Raw genomic sequence first — 22062 nt, 5'->3', positions numbered from 1 at the left:
GATATCATGTAAGTTAATAAACTGAATTAATTTAATTTAATGATTTAACTTGAACAAATATCAAAAAACATGATTTCAAGAACAGGAACCCTCATTCTCGAAAACACATGTTCACTAAAATACCGGATAAAACTAAGTGAATGACTATTATTCGAAACAAAAGTCTCACTTCTAATAGAAAAATAAACTATTAAATGGATGAAATAACAATTTTTTTTAAACGGAAATATATTTTCTTTGATATGTATCACGTATCAAGTTCCGTATTTAAGTTAATTTGTGAGATTATTCAATATAACAAACACACAGTTAACTTTCTGGCGTAAAATTGCGTACAGAAGGTACATAATTAAGTACGTCATAACTCTGTGACATTTATTTCTGGAATTACTTTTTTCTTTATATCATAATGAGCAGCAAACACCAGAAGCGTAGCATATGTGGTTTCTACTTGGCTCCTGGGTAAAAATAAAGAATAAAAGAGTTGAAGTATTAATTAAACATTATTTTTTAAGTGAAAAACAAATGGAAGAAAGCAAGGAAAAGTAACGTAAATCTTATTCTGAAATTGCTATGATCCATTGATTCTCTGCTTTTAAGGTAGTCATATGAATACAAATGAGCTGAACGATCGTAATCCCAAATATGGTTTCACTAGAAAAAAGTATGTGCAAGGTGGATGCCACAAATGCATATTACTGATCAAAATCCTGTCACTATTAGAAATTCAATTAAATATTTAGATATCTGTAAATGTATCAATCTACTGAAATATATTTGAAAACCTTGAGGACCTTTAAATCGCGGATGGTATATGTCTATTAACAGTAAGTAAAAATATCATGCATGAGGAAGTTAACAGGCTACATAATAATGCAACACCAGTTAATCTAAATATGAACAGTAGAAAATCAAAGATATTACGAAAGAGCGAAACCGAAACAGGAACCGATATCCATTTAGAAGGACGAAAAATAGAACAATTCGAGCAATTTTTCTATTTACGAAGCTTAGAAGCATGGTAGAAGATACTGTAAATGTCATCGAAAGAAATCAAAACGCTTTTAAGTTTTCAATTTTGTTAGCATCCATTCGAATTTCCCCCGATGTGTCCTACTTTAAAGCATTCGGGGAGTATCCCGGAGGATGTAGTCGTTATTAATCTTGAAGGTCAGAAATACTATTACGAAATGCTACGAAGTCAGACCGAGGACAATGTTGATAGAAATCAAATTATATTAGTAAAATATATAAACAATTACGAAGTAGTTATTATATATTTAGAAATTTATTTATTTACTATTTTATTATATATATATATATATATAATAGTTATCCTCTATCAATTTTAGATATAAAATCACAAAGGAAAATATAGTTATATAATTATGTAGATAGATAATTCGCCTATACTGCAATTTGTATTCTAATAATATGCATATGTGTTATGAACTTGACCGTTACTTTTAAAGCGGGTCAAGTCTTTGATATAGTTTAAATGTGATGTGTGTGTAATCAAACCCAGTGATATTGAAGATATTTTCACCCTTCATTCCCGATTATATTAACTCTGTATTTACATTAATTATACGAAGAGACGTACAACATGCAGCGTTATCGTTCCCACGAAAGCATACACTAAATTTGTAGACCGGGTGTAGACATTGGGAGAGTATGGAACCATTAATGTTTTTCACAAGCTAAAAAAGCCTTAATTCAAACATGGTTAGTGTGGGATGCTCTGCACATATTATTAACAGTGCAGTGCTCTACGGATGTGCTTTACTGCCAGTAGACATGGCACTCAACTCATCTTGAAAATTTAAAATTTCTCATAATTTACACAGTACTCAGGCGATAAAAGACTAACCTCAAAAATTGTAAGACTAGATACTAAAATGATGTCAATACTTTTGAGATTTTTGCTTAAAATATGATTAGAGTTCTGGGCTCTGGAATTCAGACTTTCGACCGTCTTATCCTAATTGCTAAATTTTAAAGATACAAGCCCGATCCTCCAGAAGTATTTGAAAAAGCAAAACTAGGACTATTTCAGACCAATGTGAAATCTGTTCTGGTGTATGATATGTGTAATAATTGAATTGAAAGTTAATTGTAGACAACGATATTAAGAAGAACTAACAACTAAATGATATATTTTTGTTTCACTTCGCAATGTAAATGTTGAAAACGCAATTTTGGGTGATGAATTTTCCATTCAGTCACGATTGTGTCTATTTTATTACCAGATAAAGTTGTGAATATCTGTAATAGTTAAATTAGTATCTTGATTATTATATGATGTAGAAAATTGGTTAAAAAAACTGATGTTATTAGTTCCTTGTAAAATTCATGAAGCATAATTTATTTTTCTGTTGAGAGAATTTCTCACATACTATTTGGCAACAGCAGTCGATTTCCATCCTCTATGTTGTTTTAATTGAAGAGTGTCTCCACCTGAATCTCCTCCTCTGTTCAGAATGAATTAGATTTTGTAGGTTTGTACCCAATCGATTTTCGTTTCGGAAATGCTATTAATTTGGCATATTTACTCAAATCTACATTATTATTTATAATTAAGGTTGCTTTTAATTTAGAATAGCTGGACCATAGTGTAGAGGACTTGAATTTCTTAGACTGTTTTCCAAAATAATCTAATAGCAAGCGTTCTGTGAAGCTGTGAATATTATTCTGGTTTTGCCATTACATTGTCATATTTTTCTTTTCCATGCTTTCTTGAGGAATACATGTTTCAAACCCAGAATCTTCACTTTCTATATTAACAATAATAATATTAATAATAAATAATAATAATAATGAAAATAATAATAATAATAATAATATCCGTACCAATAACACCAACAAAAAACCCTGGTGGAAACGAACGTTCCATCGATATCATTAGGAGCGAGCTAGGACGAGTACAATAATTATGCAGAATTCTCTAAACGCTTGAGAAACCACATCAGAAAAATCTTCAAGAAAATAATACACACAACATCCAGAACATCAACAATATTTGCGTGAGTATATTGATCAACTTCAGCAGAAGCTGAAAGCTTAATCCAAACGTTTATTGAGATACATTTGATGATTTCACACTGAAAGAAATAACTGATATCGTCCAAAATACCAACAACTGAAAAGCACCGGGAGTTGATAATATCTAAAACTTCTGGTTTATGAAATTCTTGAGCGTATACAGGGAATTAACGAAGCAATTTTCTCACCTCCTACAGAGCCCAGAAGATATCCCAACAATATTAGTACTGAGTTCCACTCATTTGCTTCCAAAGAGCTCCCAGACGGATGACCCCACTCAGTACAGATTTCTCGACTTTATATGAGATACTAACAGCTTGTATCTCTATCAGAATTTATATACACTTCGAGGAAAATAACATCTTAGCAGAGCAATAGAAAGGTAGCAGAAGAAATCACCAAGGGAGCAAAGAATAACTTATTATGGACTCTGTGATACCTCATTTAATACCTATTTGTAGGGGAATATACCAGGGCGACTCCTTGAGAAGTTCTGCTTTGGAATCAATCCCCTACTATCTACTGCTCAATGATACAAAGAACAGATTCAACATTGAAGCTAACAGAGACACCAACTGTATTATCTTCTATTTTTCATGGACGATATCAAGCTATACGCAGCAAAAATACATCACTTTCTCAATATAACACTTTGATTCTACACCAATATACATATGGAGTTTAGACTGTCTAAGTGCAAGACTCTACATATCGAGCAAGGCATTGTCATGAACGGAAATGTGCAAACTCCCAATGGAGATATCGTACAGGCGATGGACAATGGAGATATCGTACAGGCGATGGACAATGGAGAAACCTATAAATACCTTGGATTCTAGCAGGCTAAGTTACTGGACCAAAAGCAGGAAAACGGATAAGTATTACTCACCCCTCAACCTCGCATCGCCAGAATCTGACTTAAATATAGTATTGGACACAGAAAAGCTGGAACAGTGGTCACGAAAGGCATTACATGGTAGACCTCAGCCAGCCGCATGTTGATCAAGTTATTAACATGAATAACTACAAGTAAAATATTATCAAGGATCCTAATACTCAATCTTAGAAATGCAGACAGCGCCAACAAACATCAGAGAAAATTAAACATAAAACACCTGTTTGTAGTGATACCTTTTGCTACATTGTATCCGGGTAAATAATACTGGCTCTAAACTGAGTAGCGCCTTTCGCATAATAATAATAAAAAGCCACTAGAAAATTAAGAAAAATCGAATTACGGATTAAACCAAATCAGTTCATGTGCTGTCATGTCAAACTCAATATTGCACTCATCAACTGTGTTCGCCAATGGAAAGTGTGAAATAAAGTTGATGCTATGGCACTCTAACAATAAACAACAGCTTTAAGCGCTACAAACCGAAATACAAGGTACTTTAAAGATTGGGCGTAGAAAAAATTCCGGTTTTTATTTGAACCACCATCTTGTAATTTATGTTTCTATTAAATATTTTTTAGAGCTGATCCAACTAATTAAATAGGAGTTCTTACATTACGCAAGGGAAAAATCAATCAAAAGATGCATTATTGCTTAAGTTTAGAAATACGGTAATATTTTATTTATAGAAATCCCTTTAAAAAAACACTTGATACTTCTGAGCTTTAACTGTACTAGTGTTAAAGATAGCGTGAACGAATCTATTGTCTATTTGAAGGGGTACGTAAGTACCTACACGTCTATCGTTTCTAGACGCTAACGATAACAATACATTTACCTACTTCCTGTGACTTCTTGTTCTATATCTTCACTAAATTGAAAAAAAAACGAACATTCAGCTTTAACTAGAAATAAATTTAGTTAAAATGAAATTTCTCTTATACATGCGGATAGTGAAGAAAACAATCAAAGGACGTATTTTTTGGTGTGCCAAATGTACAGTCAATTTTCTGTTATTGTTAATAACTGTGATATATTTTGTTAAATATGAATTTCTATCATCAATTATGTATCCGATTAAATTTGATAAGTATATACAATATGAGAAACTTGTTTCCAAAAAATATATTGAATGTATCACCAACCATTAATATAATCTTTCTCTTTCGCCTTTTATAATGATTCTTGAAATTTATCTTAATAAAAACTGACCGTTTCCATAACAATTCATTTGTTTTTGTAGCTTTAACAGAGAAAAATACAAACTATCGTTTGGTTTCTGGTATCAATGCAATAACTACTGTTGAAATTATTACGAAACTGAAACGTGACTAAATGTTGTTTTAGCGTTCACGACAACATGCATATTTCACTATGAAAAACAATCAGTTGTTGGAACAGCGAGGATAATTGGTAACTTTTGAATATACATACATATTATATTCATCAACACATTACGGTTATTAAAATATAAGATAAAGTGACTTCTTTATATTTAGTTGTCCATTTGAATTCAATTGGTAACCTAAGTTGAAACTTGATTATAACGAAAAAAAAGTTTTTCATTTCGTGAAATAAATGTTCATTTCTGTTGTTCAGACTAGTACATTGAATATACTATGCCAAACAGCTCCTTTTCCTGTGTTAATATTTGAGAACATAGTAAAAAAATTCTGAGACCTTAAAAACGCAGGTTAGAGGTATGTTTACTTGTATTAAACGAAATATTACCCAGTCACAACGAAGGGGTGGCCTTTAAAAAATCATATGTATTGTGTAATTTTAGTTTTTCAAAAATAAAACCAAAACTAGGTTCATATCCTGATACATCTAGTGCGGTGACCGCCTGGGCATGACAGGGAGATCGTGGAAAATCTAGAGCATTTCCTGTCTGAATCATTTTCGTAATACCTTCATCGGCCAATCGTAACAAGATTTACCATTCAGTGCAATTGCTATTATTCCAATGCATTAAATCTATCAGAATTAAGAGGAGGTACTCTACAGCTCCTAACCTAACCTAACATTGTTAGAAGACACGGATTTGGCAAGACACGCATTCTTTGAATTGAAAAGCTGGATCAACAACGTCTCTATAATGTTTTTCGAAGTACCTAGTATATTTGATGATTTCCCACAAATGATTAGCTCCATACTTGCAAGAAGGTTTAACCAAATTTGACTATAAACAAATTCGGTAAGAACTTCAAGATTTCGAGGAGTTTCACACGAGATATGTAAACGTTATATTCTAACCTAACCAACTTTTGTTGGTTTTCTTTGACTTTAGACCTTCGATTAAAAGTTTGAAAAATTTCGAATAGATACATCTAGACTGCGTTTAGGTCTTCCCAATCAATTTCTGGTATATTGCAATCAATTTTGTCATAATTTGAAAATTGGAAGTTTTTCGCAATTCAAGCTGTTTGCCCATTGTACCAGAAAATAGATCCCTCAAAGGAAATTTATTTGGCTGTAGTAGACAAATAATTCATTGCAAAGATCTTCTCAGCCTAGTTTCTAATATTTTGATGACTCCAGATTTACTGACCAAAGTCAAACAAGTCAGCAGTCTGCTATCTAAAAATAAAAAACTATAATCTGGGTAGTGTTTCGCAATATTCATAAGATAGATATCAGACAATTGATAATAAACGTGAGTTTCTTTCAGTAATTAAAAGATCTGCGACCACTAGATTAATTTTAAAATTATATAGGTGAATATAATAACAAAATTTTCACAATTACAAAAACTCTCTCCTAATCTACTTGTAGATTTTGGCCACGTAAGGCTTCTTAAATTCTTCTTGCGAGGAAAATCAATCTTTATTCCACTCTATCAAAAACATTCTCCATGTGGTCCTGATTTTGATCTTTCATTTATATCTTTGCTTTCAAGTCCATTGTTCTTATTGTTAATACTTCACTCCATATCAAACTCATCCTTCCAACTATACTTATAACTAAGTTGGAATTTCTGTTATACTGAATACACTGCTTACATCACCACTACACCATCACTCACAATTAAGCTATTTGAAGCGCGTTTACCTTCAGTCTCTGAAGACTATAACTTGGTTATCTAAACGCGCCTCAGACAATGTAATTGTGAGTGTTAGTGGTATTCAGTATAACTATACTTATATCTAATATTACAATTTATACTTTCTCCTCGCATGTATTTTTGCTCGAATGGTCTTTGCACCTTACTTTGCTATTTTTCTTGATTGTTCTCACTTTACCAAACAGTTCCAAGTAAAAAGTTGGATTAACGTCCAACATGTTTCAAATCGATTTACTTTATAATAGTCAGGCAGAGCCAAAAGGAAAAATTAACGGTAACCCTTCTCATTCCCAAATTGTCCTCGTTAAAACTGTCTGCTCTAAGATAACACTCCACTCACTGAAAGTTGATCGATTATTACTCGAACACAACATCTAGATTTTTTTCCACATTTTTAGGGATAAAAAAAGTTGATAGGCTTATGTGGTCAATAAACATATTGCTATTTTCAAATACGCATACCATTCGTATACTTAATTTTTCCCATAGCTGTTTTCAATATTAAAATAATTTCATCAGCATATTTTTACCGAGTATAAACAAATAACTTGGTATCATATAAAACAAAACACGAAGAAAGTAGTATTCCAGTTAATACAAAAAATTAAAATTTATGGGATCCTTTTCTTTTGCTGTCAATTGTGAGTATTGTGTGAGACGTTTTTCGTTCACTCTTCAGTTTAGCATAACATCAAAAACAAACTCAGCCACTACATTTTCTGTATGTGTACTCGTATATGTAGTACTAGTATAAATTTGATAGACAAAACTTAGGACTATTTTTCACAATTAAACGTGAAGTTTGGAATATATGTAAAGTGAACGCTTTCAAAGCCGATAACCACAATACGTTTTATTTTTCTGCCAAGTAACTGCGAAAACGTCAAGCTATCACCTGTCAAATTTAAAAATAAGACTAAATCGTGGGACAAACATCGCACCTGGCGGTTCCACCGCGTTATTTTCTCCATACAAAAAAATGGCCTCAATCACGCGCGCCTTAGTGTGGCCAGAATTTTTTGTGGCCTTACTGTTTTTAACAGAATAAACAGAGTCATCAATGAAAAATGTAAGGGATTTATCGGTATCTGTTCTGATCGCCATCGTTGATTAGTACGATTATGTATTTTCAGTTTATGTTCGGATCTGTGTATTTCGCGGACGGATTTAGAGCGGATTTATTAGTTTTCGAGCGAGTTACAATAATCACAGAGCAATATATGTACCAATTGGCATCATAAAAAAATGATTTGCCGGTTTAGAAATAACGTCAACGGTCTTGTCATCACTGCAGTACGATAAAATGATACCGTACCAGACCTAATCAAATGGCTTTTGCAACGATGTGACGCTCGCTCCTCCCACGCTACTTTTTACTTGTGGTTTATTATGGCTCCACTGATTTGGACATGATGCCGCGCCGCATTTTACCCCTGATGTTCATGTACTCATCACGCACTGATCATTGTTTTGGTTTACTATTTTCCTTCGATAAATAGATTTTACTAAGAAACAAGTAAGAGGGGACCACGTCCTAGTAAATAGAAAAGACTAATGAGAAAAATGAGATATATAGTATACTTTGATTGGTACTGATATCAGTAGTTTTATCAGCCAATATAATATAATATAAGAGATGCAGAGATGCCAAGTATAACTCAAAACAATGAAAAATTGAAAATAATCTATGTATATATAAAAAAATGAGTAGAATATGAAACGGAACAAAAGTGATTTATCACAAAAGAAAATTTATTATTTGATTAATACTGCTCGATGAAGATGGATGAGTATCAACCTCAACAAAAGTTATTAGAAATTGATTGGCTAGGAAGCTCAGATTAAAATTTAAGGTGAAGATAATTACGCGAGGCAGTAAAAAGTATTAGAAACGAGTTCAAAATAAAAGATCCATACATTCTTTGCATGATAATAATTGTTATCTGGATTTCCGTATCCAATTAATTCTTATATACTTCTATATAATTTGTTTCGTGAGAAATTGATATGTGGGTATTATTTTGCGTGAAGAATGCGGAACAGTAAAATGTCAGCAAATTAAATTGCAACAATGGCTTAATTGTGATAACAAAACATAGTAATTAATATACGAATAGTTTTGCAAAGATAAACACAGCATCCTATATCCATCGTCAAATAATTATTTCTAAAGAGCAATAATGTTCTTATTGTTTTCATATTAATCAATGTTTTATCAAAAAAGTTCGGATGGAATTTCCTCCAGTTTATACCGGTTAAGGAGAAACGCAATATCTGTATATTGCCTAGACTAAACTGATAGCAGTATTCATAATAATACTGTATCGTACCCGTTCTTACACATTTCAACATAACTATTTATAATTCGACAACTAAGCTGGAATTTCTGGAACCGTTGTTTATATGCATAATGTTTATAATACCACTGTTTACCTTCAGTCTCTGAAGACGATAACTTGGTTTACGAAACTAGCAGTGTAATTGTGAGTGTTGGTGTAGTGGTAGTGTAAACAGCGTATTCAGTATAATCCTGAGTGATTGTAATAAATCGTTAAGTTAAATTGTTCTGGGAGTTGTTTCGGCATTTCCACCACTCTGCACCTGTACCTAGAATATATTTTGTACAAGGCTCTGTAGAGAAGTTTTTCAGTGGTCATGCTTACGAATCTTCAGAATTATGCCAACCTTGGAGTGTTAATCTAGTAAAAGTCCATCTGATTCTTGAGCCATCCGTTCCGTTCGTTATAATTGTGACAATTTATGAGGTATAACAGCGCTCTGGTTCAAATTAGAAAATCGTTGCCTTTTTTGGCCAGTTACCTGCTTCCTCATTATGGTTACTTTGTTTCTGTTAGCTAATGCTTTAGAGTTTATTTGCATTTCCACGCTCGCTTAATCGTGCACTCAATAACCAGTGCCTTTAAGGTTTCTTTAAAAACACTACGCATAGTTTATTGCTAGCTCCACGTGGAAAACTGTGAGTGACTGTCGCAGCAGTATGGATAATCTTTATTTTGGTTAAAAAATGCCTAGCTCCGAAATATGCATTTCAAAATTGCTGAAGATCTTTATTGTCCCATGATTGGTTGTCATCATTTCATTTAGTTAGCAATGTATTTATAGGGTACCTTTAATGTAGAAAATTAAGTGAAGAATTCCAGATAAGAGTTTGACATGATAATACAAAGTGTTTAAAAAGTATGATACAGTAAGATCTTGTCAACCTCTTTTGAAGTTCACTGACATGATACTCGTAAAATTGCATATTCTACTTCTTTGGTACATATGCAAATAATAAATTTACTTCATCAGCCTGTACCTCACAAACTGACGCAGCTAGAAGTAATTGTATGTAGAGTTTTCTCAACGATTTCTATTTTACTCTACTTTATAAGGAACATCTTCCACACTTAACTATTTTGTTTAATTAGACTTCGATAGTGGATTAGAACAGATACCCAAATTAGTCTTTTTTTTTTTTCTACATCAAATTCGATCATCGACTCTTGTTATTATACACGGATTTACCAGTGCACAAACATTGAAAATATCTCACTGTCAATCACTACAGTATTTCTGCCGACGTAATCCACCGTATACATTCACTGATCACTGTTACGTGGAATTCGTGTCCAATGTATTGATCATTGAATAGCAAGTAAACGAAGGGAAAATCTTTTCGAGAATGTTATTTTCGATCGACAACTGTATGAACGGGAAATCAACAGGTGCCTACAAATTTAAAAAGAATCGTAGGCGTAGATTTTGATTTGCGCAGGACGGACGGACACTACTTAATGATGTTTGATAGGTTTAAATCTCGGACATCCATTTGGAACCAAATTTGCAGGGTAGGTTCTTTGAATAAACAAAACATTGAAAATAGAAAATTTGGACTGATGCGATGGAAGGAATTTTAGTTTTGTCTGTAATGTTTTTTCGTGTAGCGACTATTTTTCCTGAATCAAGTCATAAGAGCACTATTGGCCCCCGGTATTTATATTCAAACATAGATGCTAATAATTAAATGTCAGTTTTAGTCTTGTGAATAGATGTACGTTGTGCTTCCCCGTATATCGATATCTTAAATATTCTCATGAAGGTGTTCAATTGCTCATAAGCTATTCAAGTAAGCAATAGCTAAATTCCGGTGCCGTTGGAATATAACAGGATATATCCGCAGGCGACTAAGGGGCAATGAAAGTTACAAGGAAGTGCTTTGTGTGAAAATTGTAGGTAATTATATAAGCAGTTTTTATGCTTCGTAAATACCATGAGTTTTTTAATGAATGATGAATATATTTTGTGAAAAATTAGGCAATTTGTCGTACCCAATTTATGTGAGGTGCAATTTTCATAGCTTCAAATGGTTTACTGTGAATATTAATAAATTCTATCAAAGCAAGGAAGGTGTGTAGCACTATTTTCTTTTCTTATTCTGGAATAAAAAATGAAATGATCAGAATATCAGAATATCAGATTCATTTGAAACCCCGATAAATATGTTGATGTTGAATTTACATCAACAAATTAAAAAGTTATTTACTCCATTTGAATAATAAGGGAATGTTAACTCCATGAATATTTATGAACATTCATTCAACTATATTTTGTCTTCGAAAATATACATTGAATTTCTAATGGTGTCGGCAGTACCAATTATTATTGCACTAAATTTAAACTGTAATTTGGACACTAGAAAGAAGTTCCAAGTAAGTCTTTCTAGATTCAATTATACATTGTGTTTAAACTACTTTTATTAGTGTTTTTTGTGAATAGCGATATGAAATTATAATTATATTACTTTAATTTTTTACTTCTTAAACCGTTTCAAAAATCGTCTTGATTTTAGATTTTTTGATAAAAAATATGTTTCAACAAACAAAGTAATAAGAATAATCAAAAAAATAACATATATATATATATATATATATATATAAACTTGAATTCATGTCATCCAATGTCACAAAAAAGGATAGGATATCCTGAATTTAGATGCCTAGCTAATCAAAAAGCATGAAATGTATTAAAAGAATATAATTATCTTGAAAAAATGATGAATAATATATTTAAAAAAAGAATAAAAGTATACTATAGTCAATTAAGGAAGAAAAACAAAACGTAAAACATTTTTCCTCGCCATTATAATGACTTTCCCAACAACTATTGAATTAATTCAATAAATAAAATATTACTACAACCCATAAAGGACTCAATACATTGTCAGAATATTTAACTACTAGATCTAAAATCCTAAAAATACAATAAATAATATTATATCAAATACCTTGTAATGATTTTGGTGCTATTTACATAGGACAGACATCTCATTACTTAGAAAATAGATTAAAAAGTCATCAATACAATAAAAATACAACATACACTGAAATAAAAAAAAAATTCTAATCTAAAAAATATAAAAATTCAAATATTCTTGAAATGGAATCAAATACAAGAAAAATGGGATTTTTAGAAACGATTCACATACAAAGTAACGAGTAAGTTGTCATTGAGACTTAAACAATTAAAGTAACATTTATGACTCGATTTCATGAATTTCAATGCACCTATGAACAAATTATTAATTGATGTCTACTACATATTGGTAAATGTAACTAAGAAAAAATTATTTTCTATGGTAAAAACAGATTTTTATGTTTATTCTGATATTCATGTTGTAGGTGGTCTATTGATTAATATATTTATACACATTGTCAATGTCAAGTCATATTTTGATCGAAGAAAGTCGATATGTCAATTTTTCGGAAACTAATTTTTTATCATAGACCTAAAATATTGTATGTTCATATTCTATACAACTGTTATTGCTATAAGAGTATACTTCTACTTATTCTTATGAATTAACCATAAATTAACGCTAGTTGTACTGTAGCTATTAAATTGCAAAATTAACTTTTTTGAAAACTCTACTAACACGAGGAAAACAGTATTAATTTTTTCATAGATTTCATTTCATATGGTTCCCAATATATCGATTAATTTTTCTTAATCAATATTTCTGTTTAATTGTCATATAACCTCAAATTTATTTGAAGATGAGGTTCCATACCAATATGAAGAAAACTGTTTTTGTTGGGTAATTATGGAGAAAGAAGGGTTAATTTAAAAACTATTTTTTGTGAAAAAGAAACTATTAAAGAAATTGAGGTAAAGTTATGTAAATATTGAACTGAAAGCGCTTCAAGCTATGAAGTGTTTTTGTAAGTAGTACTTTGTTTTCAAAAGTGGCCATATAAAAACGAATGATGGCGAACGTCCTAGATCATCGTTTGCTGTACTCACTTGGGAATAGTCAAATAAAAGTTAATAATTTGACAGAACGAATATAAAATTTATATGAAAGTTCACATATAAAGAAACTACTGACGTCTTCCCAGTAAGGTTTTTTATTTAATAAATTCAAGGTCACATTGTTTTATAACGGTGTAATCAGTTTTTATTATTTATAGAAAAAGGGAAAACGAGTACTAGACAATATAACGCTAATTTCTTGAGATGTTTCGTTCGTAATTGTTTCAGCAAAATCAGTGGAACTGCTTGCATCATCCACCATATTCACAAGAACTAGCTCTCTCCGATTAATTTTCTCCTCAAACTCGACAAAATCACTTGGTGAGAAACGTCCAAAAATTATTTTTTCAATTGTTTGGAAACTACTGGAATAATTATGTATTTATCTTACAGTAAAATCACTTTTTCTTTATAAATTCACTCACAATGAGTATAGTAATTTGATGTAATAAGGTGCATAATACAGTAATACGTAAAATTTCATTTGTTGATGAAAACAATCGGCCAATTTACGATTCTGTTCTGTAAGTTATATCACCCTGTATTATGTTCAATGCCAATACCTCAATATAGTTCGCATGCATTTTTTGTTACCTATCTATTGTATGTAAGCATTACATATTTATTTAACGGGAATAATTCACTATATGGAAAATATTATGTATGCGTATGGTGATCCGGACAACTCCATAAATATAACAATAGAATTGACAGTTATATAAGTGGATAGCTAAGTGATTCCTACGATTACCACTATCTCAATTGTTCCATATGACAATTACCTAAGCTACATAACTGAATTCTATATTCTTTGTCTCGAATCACGATATGATCATGCGGTTTTGTTGTGTATTTGTTATTTAAAAAAAAATCTTTCTATGGGTTATCTGCATGAGAATTGTTTCATCTGTAACATATTTTTATGTATAGTTATCTGGTTACATTCATCGTAGTTTCTTGAATAAGATAAGATCGTGATTTGAGCTGCATTTTCAAAGAAAGATATTAAAGAAACATCTTTACAGGACACATATTGATATTTTTATATTTTAATATAGGAAATATATACGGGGTGTTCTAGGACTTGATACAACAAATTCAGAAGTGCGTAGATGACGTAAAAATAATTCTAATAATTTTTCTCATACGGCCTCCCGTTTCTGAGGTAGAGACCTTTAATGTTGCAATATCATAACTTATATTTAAGTAAAATTTATATGATATTTATAAAAGCCAGGGGCGGCTCATTTCTAAAGAATTTCTAGGATTCTAGAAAGTAAACAAACAAACAAATGAAAAAAAAAACTTCCTAGAAATTATTTCTAAAAAATTAGTATGAATAACTCTCCGCTGTTTATAAAAAAATATCAGAGACGCCGCTATGATGAAAATATAAATAAAACAAACATTAAACCAACCGACGTATTCACTAAATTTTAGATTTCCATTATAAACGAACAGGACCGGCCTCGTGGCTCATGTCGTGGACGAGTTAGTAACAATATCAACTTTTCCATGATTGATTGAAGTAATGAATCTGATAATTCTGAGATTTGACACAAAAAAAAACGGGAGTGAGTAGATGACGTGAAAATAATGCTGTGACATTTAAGTATATTTTCTAAATCATACATTATACATTCGATAATTATGAATGGATGATTATGTACGTCCATATGGTATGATAGACGAAATAAAATTCTACACTACTATCTGAAGACCAGGGGCGGCTCATGCCCAATGGTTAATAATCCGTAACTTTTATAGGGATAATAAAATTTTTAAATACATTTTTTAATAAAGGGTACTCTTTGTTTAACAGGATAAAATTTATGGTTTAAGAGATATGTAGATTTTTAGATCGTTGTGCATGCCATGGAAACCGTTCACCATTAAGAGACATTCTGAAGAAAATGATCATAAATTGTAATTATTGGTTAGCCCACGCAGATTATTTCTTTGTACTTGGAAGTTACAATTTATTCTATCGATCATTTTAAGATCTTTTAAGATATCCCAAAAAAAATGAATCCATTGTATTTAATTCAGGAAATTCAGACCAAACAAATAGACCTCCTCAACCAATCTACCTATTAAGAAAAATGTTATCCCGATTATTTTTCACATCATTTGGGAAATCGTGCACGAACCGCATATCTCTGCGAATTGTTAAAAGAATATCACATAAAATAAGTGGGAAATCATTTTAGTGAAATTCTAAGTATCACTGACTTCCTATAAGTATTTTCAATAAATAATTCCAATTTATGATAATTTTCTTCAGAATGTCTCTTTATGCCGAACGGTTTCCTTGGTATGTACAAAAGACCTAAAAATCTAAATATTTCCTAGTGTAGAATTATATAGTCCATATAGTGTACCACACCATATGGACGTACGTAATCATCCATTAAAAATTCATAATGTTCGAATATATAATGTATGATTTAGAAAATATACTTAAATGTTACAGCATTATTTTCACATCATCTACTTACTCCCGATTTTGTTGCGGCATATCCCGGAATTATTATATTCATTACTTTAATCAATCATGGAAATGTTGATATTGTTACTAACCCGTCAACGACATGAACCACGAAGCCGGCCCTGTTCGATTATAATGGAAGTCTAAAATTTGGCGAATACGTCAGTTGATTTGATGTTTGTTTTTATATATATTTTCATCATAGCGGCTTCTCTGATGTCTTTTTTTATAAATAGCGGAGAGTTTTTTTTATTTGTTTGTTTGTTCACTTTCTAGAATCCTAGAAATTCCTTTCTGATATATATTCAAACTTTGTTAGCAGCGAGAATGAGTTTACAATAAAAAGTCATAGTGAATGTAACGAAATAGTAATCAGTATCCGGTATATTTGAATAAATTAGTTGAGTGTAAGTGTTTGAATAAATTAATTAAGTAAAAGATAATGGAAGAAAATTTACCCCACAGTTCAAGTAAATCTGGAAATAAGGAAAACATTACGATATTTAGAATAAATTTCACATTTCCATGGCTGAAAGGATCTTTTTTTTTATATCTTTTTTCACACTGCGCTTTAAAGTTATAACCACTGGTTGCTCACACTTCTCCCAGATTTCTTAATTACTATTTATATTACTTCTGATTCACCATCACTTGAATCATTTTAATTTATTTAAAGGTAAACTGAGTTAATTTCATGTGCGCAAACGGAATCAAACCGGGAAAGAACGAGGCGTAAAGATATCGAAGAGCAAACTTTTCATTCCGGAGTGGAAAAAAATTATATTTTCATGAATTTAATAAATTTTTCAACAATTTCAAACAAATATGTTATCCTGTAAGGACTATGTATTGAATTTTCAATTCTATGTAATTAGATTAATTTAATCGAAGAATTGTTGCAAATTATATAGTACAACCTCCTCTGTTTTCTATATAATAGTAATTCTAAAGAAGAGAGTAATTTAAGAAGTTAATTTTAGGGAGAATTAAAGCTCAGTACCATACAAAGTAACCATAAACCTTAAACCACGCCAAAACCATTTTATTCTGTTATCAAAAATAAAAAAATTCACAATAATATGAAGTAAATCAAAAATATTCAATCTCACTCACCACTAGTACTCTGATTGTCCAATGTATTAAATCTAGAATCAGGCGCATCCGGACTTTCTGGACTAGGTGGATGATCAGAACCAATTCCGGAACTTCCTCCGCTACTTTCAATCCGTCTTCCTTTCACATTCTGCCCTACAATGTTGGCATTGAGACATCGTCTTAATTCGATACCTGTCAAATTTCCTTTTGTTCTGTGTACAGTATCGTAGTCACGAGGAGGTAAAAGAATGGGGGAATTCTTTTTACCTAATTTAGCACGAAGCTCGGCAGCGACGGAATCGTATAACGTTGTTACTCGTGTTGATTCAACGGCGTATCTGTAAAAATCGAATAAATTGACATTAGTATGCAGACTGGGTCTTTATGTATCCGTCATTTTGCTTAAACGGAAATTGTTAATTGTTAATTAAACGTATATGATTTTCTTAAAAAATATACAATTTGAAATTATAGTACGTAAAAACATGAATGATAACTGGATACAAAAAATGAGAGAATTTTTAGGGAACTTTACGAAAACTAACTAGAAGAAAATTACAGTGTGGTCTTCTTCTTCTTCACGTGCCGTGACATTTAGCGATCGTTGGCTCCCTTGTTGGCTATCCTATTGACTATCATTGTTTTATTTAATGCAACGAAGATTATTTAACCACGATGTTGTGCGCCTACTTATGCTTCTCCTACCAATCATTTTACCTAGCATTATCCAGTTAAGAAGCCACTTCTCAAAGGCTTCCAAAAATTTGAGTGGATTTTTGTGAGCATCCATGCTTCTGCGCCTTATAAGAAAAGACATAACACCGTGACAACCGTGATTTCTCCTTTTGATATATTTTGCTGTTTAGTTATGACCATACAGAGTGAGTTTTATGTATGGAACGCCTCAATTGTATTGGAAACGACTTGTACGATTTTTATAATGTTTGTTTACAAAGGTCTTGTGATACGGCCGGTATTATGGTGGTATTTACATTGTTGTCAGATCTTTCCTTCTTCCGGAAAAGTAATGAACTTTATTATCTCAAATGGATCACCCTGTATATTTTTCGTTTTTAGAAATGATTAAGAAATACTTATTATTTTTCATCTAATGTTCCCTATACCTAAATGCCATAATTTGGGTTATCGCCGCCGAGGTTAAAATAATACATTTATGTGACTATTACTTCTACAATAACAAATTTTTATTTATGTATCAATAAATTATTATTGTTGATGTTTAGTGAAAGTTAAAATGGATCATTTATATGAAAAAGAACTAATTAATATTTTAATGATATAAGGATATGGTGATAGGCGTAGAAGTCAACAAGAATCGTATAATATCTTCAATAATTCATATCCTAACCGAAATCTACTGTCAGTAAATTAGTAAAAAAGTTTAACGAAACTGGTTCAGTAACAGATTTATCCAAATCAGGGCGCAGATAAACTGCATCAACTGAAAACAAATCTTTAGATGTTTGTGTCCTGTTAAAAGTCGATCCACACTTGAGTACCAGACAAGTATCCAGGGAACTTCCATAAATTCCATCCACACAATGTAACGTTGGTTCAAGAGTTGTCAGTTGACGATTTTGATAGACGTAAAGAGTTTGAGGACCTATGATAGAAAAATGCTACCATCAAAACGATGCAATTTTTTTAAGTAATGTTATGTTTTACGACGAAGCCACTTTTTGTATTAATCGAAACGTAAATCGGCACAATTTTAGATTCTGGTCACGTAACAATCCTCATTGGATGCGTGTATCCCACATCCAATATCCCGAAAAAGTCAATGTATGGACTGGGATAATAGGTGATGAAATAATTGGTCCCTTTTTCATGGAGGGTAACTTGAATGGTCCGGTGTATTTAGATTTATTGGAAAATAGTATTATACCTGAGTTGGCTCTGATATTTCCAAATCCAACTGAGTATTTTCAATTACATTTAGAAAAAACTTGTGCCCACCTCACCATGCGTGTGTTTCCCAGAAGATGCGTGGTTTTATCGAATGACCCCCGCGATCACACGACATGAATCCTTTAGACTATTTCCTATGGGATCACTTAAAAACATCGTTTTTAAAACAAAACCTGCCGATATTCAGGAACTAAGAAATATGATTACCACAGAGAAGAATTGAGCAATCACGGATTTTGGAAAATGTATTGCAAACTTTTAAAAATCGCATGGATTGTTTGCTATAATCGCCTTCACTGTATGTTTTCTAAAATTCATAATTTTTCTACTTCACAAATGTAGATCTACTTCTAACATGACACTAACATTTAAAGATTTGTCTTCAGTTGTTGTAGGTTTTTTGCGCCATGATTTGGATTAATATTTTGCTGCACCAGTTTCGTTAAACTTTGTACTAACTTACAGACACTAGACCTTGTTAAGAGATTTGTATTAGCACATAAATTATTAAAGAATATTCAAATTAAACGAGTTTATTCAATCGTAGCCAACTAAATATAAAAAATTAATTGTAACTTTGGTGGAGATACTTTGAATGTAGCTTTAACTCCGAAATTATGGCAGAGAATATCATATGAAAAATAATCAGAATTTGCAAATAACAAAGTTTTCAGGGAAAAGGAGAGATCTGACAACAATGTAGATACCACCATAATACCGGCCGTATCACAAGATCCTTGCGCACAAAAATTTATAAAAATCGTACAAGCCGTTTCCGATATAATTGAGGCGTTCCATACACAAAACTCACTCTGTATTTCATCAGAGTACAAATCAGAGAGCATTGGTGACAATTCCCAATTACTTGTAATAAAAAAATTGATTTCATGCTACAGCTGATTTTCTGATACATAATTGTCAATTATGAATCGAGGTGAAAATAGAAAATCGTTTCCTCTAAGAAAGAATCTTATAATCAAGGTTTTTGATTGAATGTTTTGAGAGTTGTCGGTTCTAATAAATCATAGATGATCATTATTACATGAAAAATTGTTACATAAAAGTTAATTTATTAATATGAATAATTACTGCCTTATATACCAATTAATGTATGTTGTAATTCTATTGGACGAATAGTATTAATTTATTAATTCGTAAATTTTTATTCATATAGGCAATACGTTCATATTTTTGGTGCAATAAATTAACTTATATTGAATTAACATGAAAGTCTGGAATAGCTAAAAGCGAAGAAAGTTTGCTCTACAATATATCTCGTGTTATATTACACAATTTATATGAAATTCACGACTAAGATTGAGGAAATTATATCACGTTACTATACGAGGGCAATTTGAGGGAACAGTGACTGTTTAATAAAAAAAAATGGTTTGACAATTTTTTAACTAGAGTTATTATTTTTCTCAATCTCTCAGTCCTTTCAAAAAATAATTATTCAGAATTTCCGCTAAACATGCAGTTGGCTCTACAACCACCTCTTCATTTATCAAAAATCACCAAACTGTCTTAATCAACAAATGCGTTTTGAATCAAAATGTATCAGTAGATTGGTATATTATCGTTTTTCCTTTCTTCTTCATCGAGCATAATCTCTGATAACCTAAATAATTACTATGTGAATGTAGCTAAAAATTTATCAAATTCTCTAACTCCTTCTCATAATCCGCTTTCATACCTCCCTGATGCTAATGCTAACTTATACAGTTTCTTTTTTATGCCCGTAGTTTTAGCAGAGTTTCGCAGTACAATTAATAACATAAAAAATAAATACTCATCTGGAACTGATGGACTTACATCAAAAATGTTTTCGAGTCTTCTCGATTGCACATTAAATCATCTTACCACTTTAATTAACGTTTCATTTCAAAATGGCACTTTTCCCAATTGTCTTAAGACGGCTATAATTATACCTCTAAATAAAGAAGGAGCTAAAAATCAAGCATCGAATTATTGCCCAATTACACTCCTTCTCACGCTATTTGAGATCATAGAAGGATTGGTCAAAAAGAAGATTTCATCAATTCTGTTTAAATATAAAATACTACCAATCAATTTGGGTTTTTAAGTAACCAAAGCACAAATGATGCTATATTCTCCCTCCTTAATAATGTGTACTCTAGCATGAACAGACATCACTCCACTGAAACAACATTTTTTTATTTTTCTAAGGCTTTCGATTGTGTTAATCATCATATTCTAATCAACAAATCACCATACAACGGGTTCAGGCGAACACCACTCGCAAGGTTTAGTCATACCTTACCAACAGAAGTCAGCTTGTAAGGGTTGATACAACGATGTCTTCTTGCAGGCCAATAGAATGTGGAGTGCCCAAGGCTCAGTACTAGGCCCTATTTTGTTTCTTCTGTTTATAAACAACATCGACTATCTAAACATCAGTGACAGAATATGTCTATTTGCAGACGACACTAGTTTCTCTGATCTCACTTCATAGGACCATATCTAGTAATCTAATCACCATTAAATCATGGTGCGATTCTAATCTTCTCTGTCTCAATGTTTCTAAAACCAAAGTGTTATCATATCAAAATACATTGCAGCCTTTTTTATTAAATAATACCATCATTGACGTCGTTGAATCTATAAAATTGAAAGATCTTGTTGTGGACAATTCTTTGAAATAGGAGATTAAGTTCCTCCTGTTTTGCGCTGAGATCAGTTTCATAAGAACTGAACTTATCCACCTTAACAGTCTATTATGCCCTTATTGAGATGTATTTCCGATATGCTCTTCCCTTCGTGGTTCGTGTGGTGCGACTCAATTTGAGTGAATCCTCAAACTACAAAAGAGAGCTGTTAAGATATTTATTTGGACTAAACAGCAGGGCTCTTTTGAAAGATTCAAAATTCTGACTCTTCTTTCCTTATTTATCTTTGAATCCGTTTGCCTAATTCATAAGCACGCTTCTCCAATTTCAGAAAGATCGTCCACGTTAAGAATTAGTTAAAGGCTCAATATTTTACAATTAGTTGCCAATTGAAATAACACAAAAAAACAGGTGTCCAGAAAATTCACAATTACTGGACAGTTTTATGATATATTCAAAAAATATGCCATTCTTAGGCCACCAACCACTCAACTAAGGTTGTTTCTTAATTATAAATATGAAAAATGCACCCAGCAGGTAGTTAGTATAAACAAAATAGCCAAAGTGCCAAAGATAGTGGCAAAGTTTTTAAATCTTCCGAACACAG

At 31.7% G+C, this 22062-nt stretch overlaps 1 protein-coding gene across 1 annotated transcript in view; it reads right to left on the bottom strand.

The window, feature by feature from the left end:
- Positions 1 to 22062, bottom strand: part of LOC130891522 (trichohyalin) — a 131339-nt gene that overhangs the window by 36167 nt on the left and 73110 nt on the right. Inside the window, exon 3 of the mRNA XM_057796333.1 lies at positions 16915 to 17234. Within this exon, the coding sequence (XP_057652316.1) occupies positions 16915 to 17234 (320 nt within the window). The remainder of the gene's footprint in view (positions 1 to 16914; positions 17235 to 22062) is intronic.

Source organism: Diorhabda carinulata, chromosome 3, assembly GCF_026250575.1.
Source record: "Diorhabda carinulata isolate Delta chromosome 3, icDioCari1.1, whole genome shotgun sequence".
In the NCBI taxonomy this organism is placed as follows: Eukaryota; Metazoa; Arthropoda; class Insecta; order Coleoptera; family Chrysomelidae; genus Diorhabda; species Diorhabda carinulata.
The sequence above is the reverse complement of the archived record's forward strand: the minus strand, read 5'-3'. Positions and strand labels throughout refer to the sequence as shown.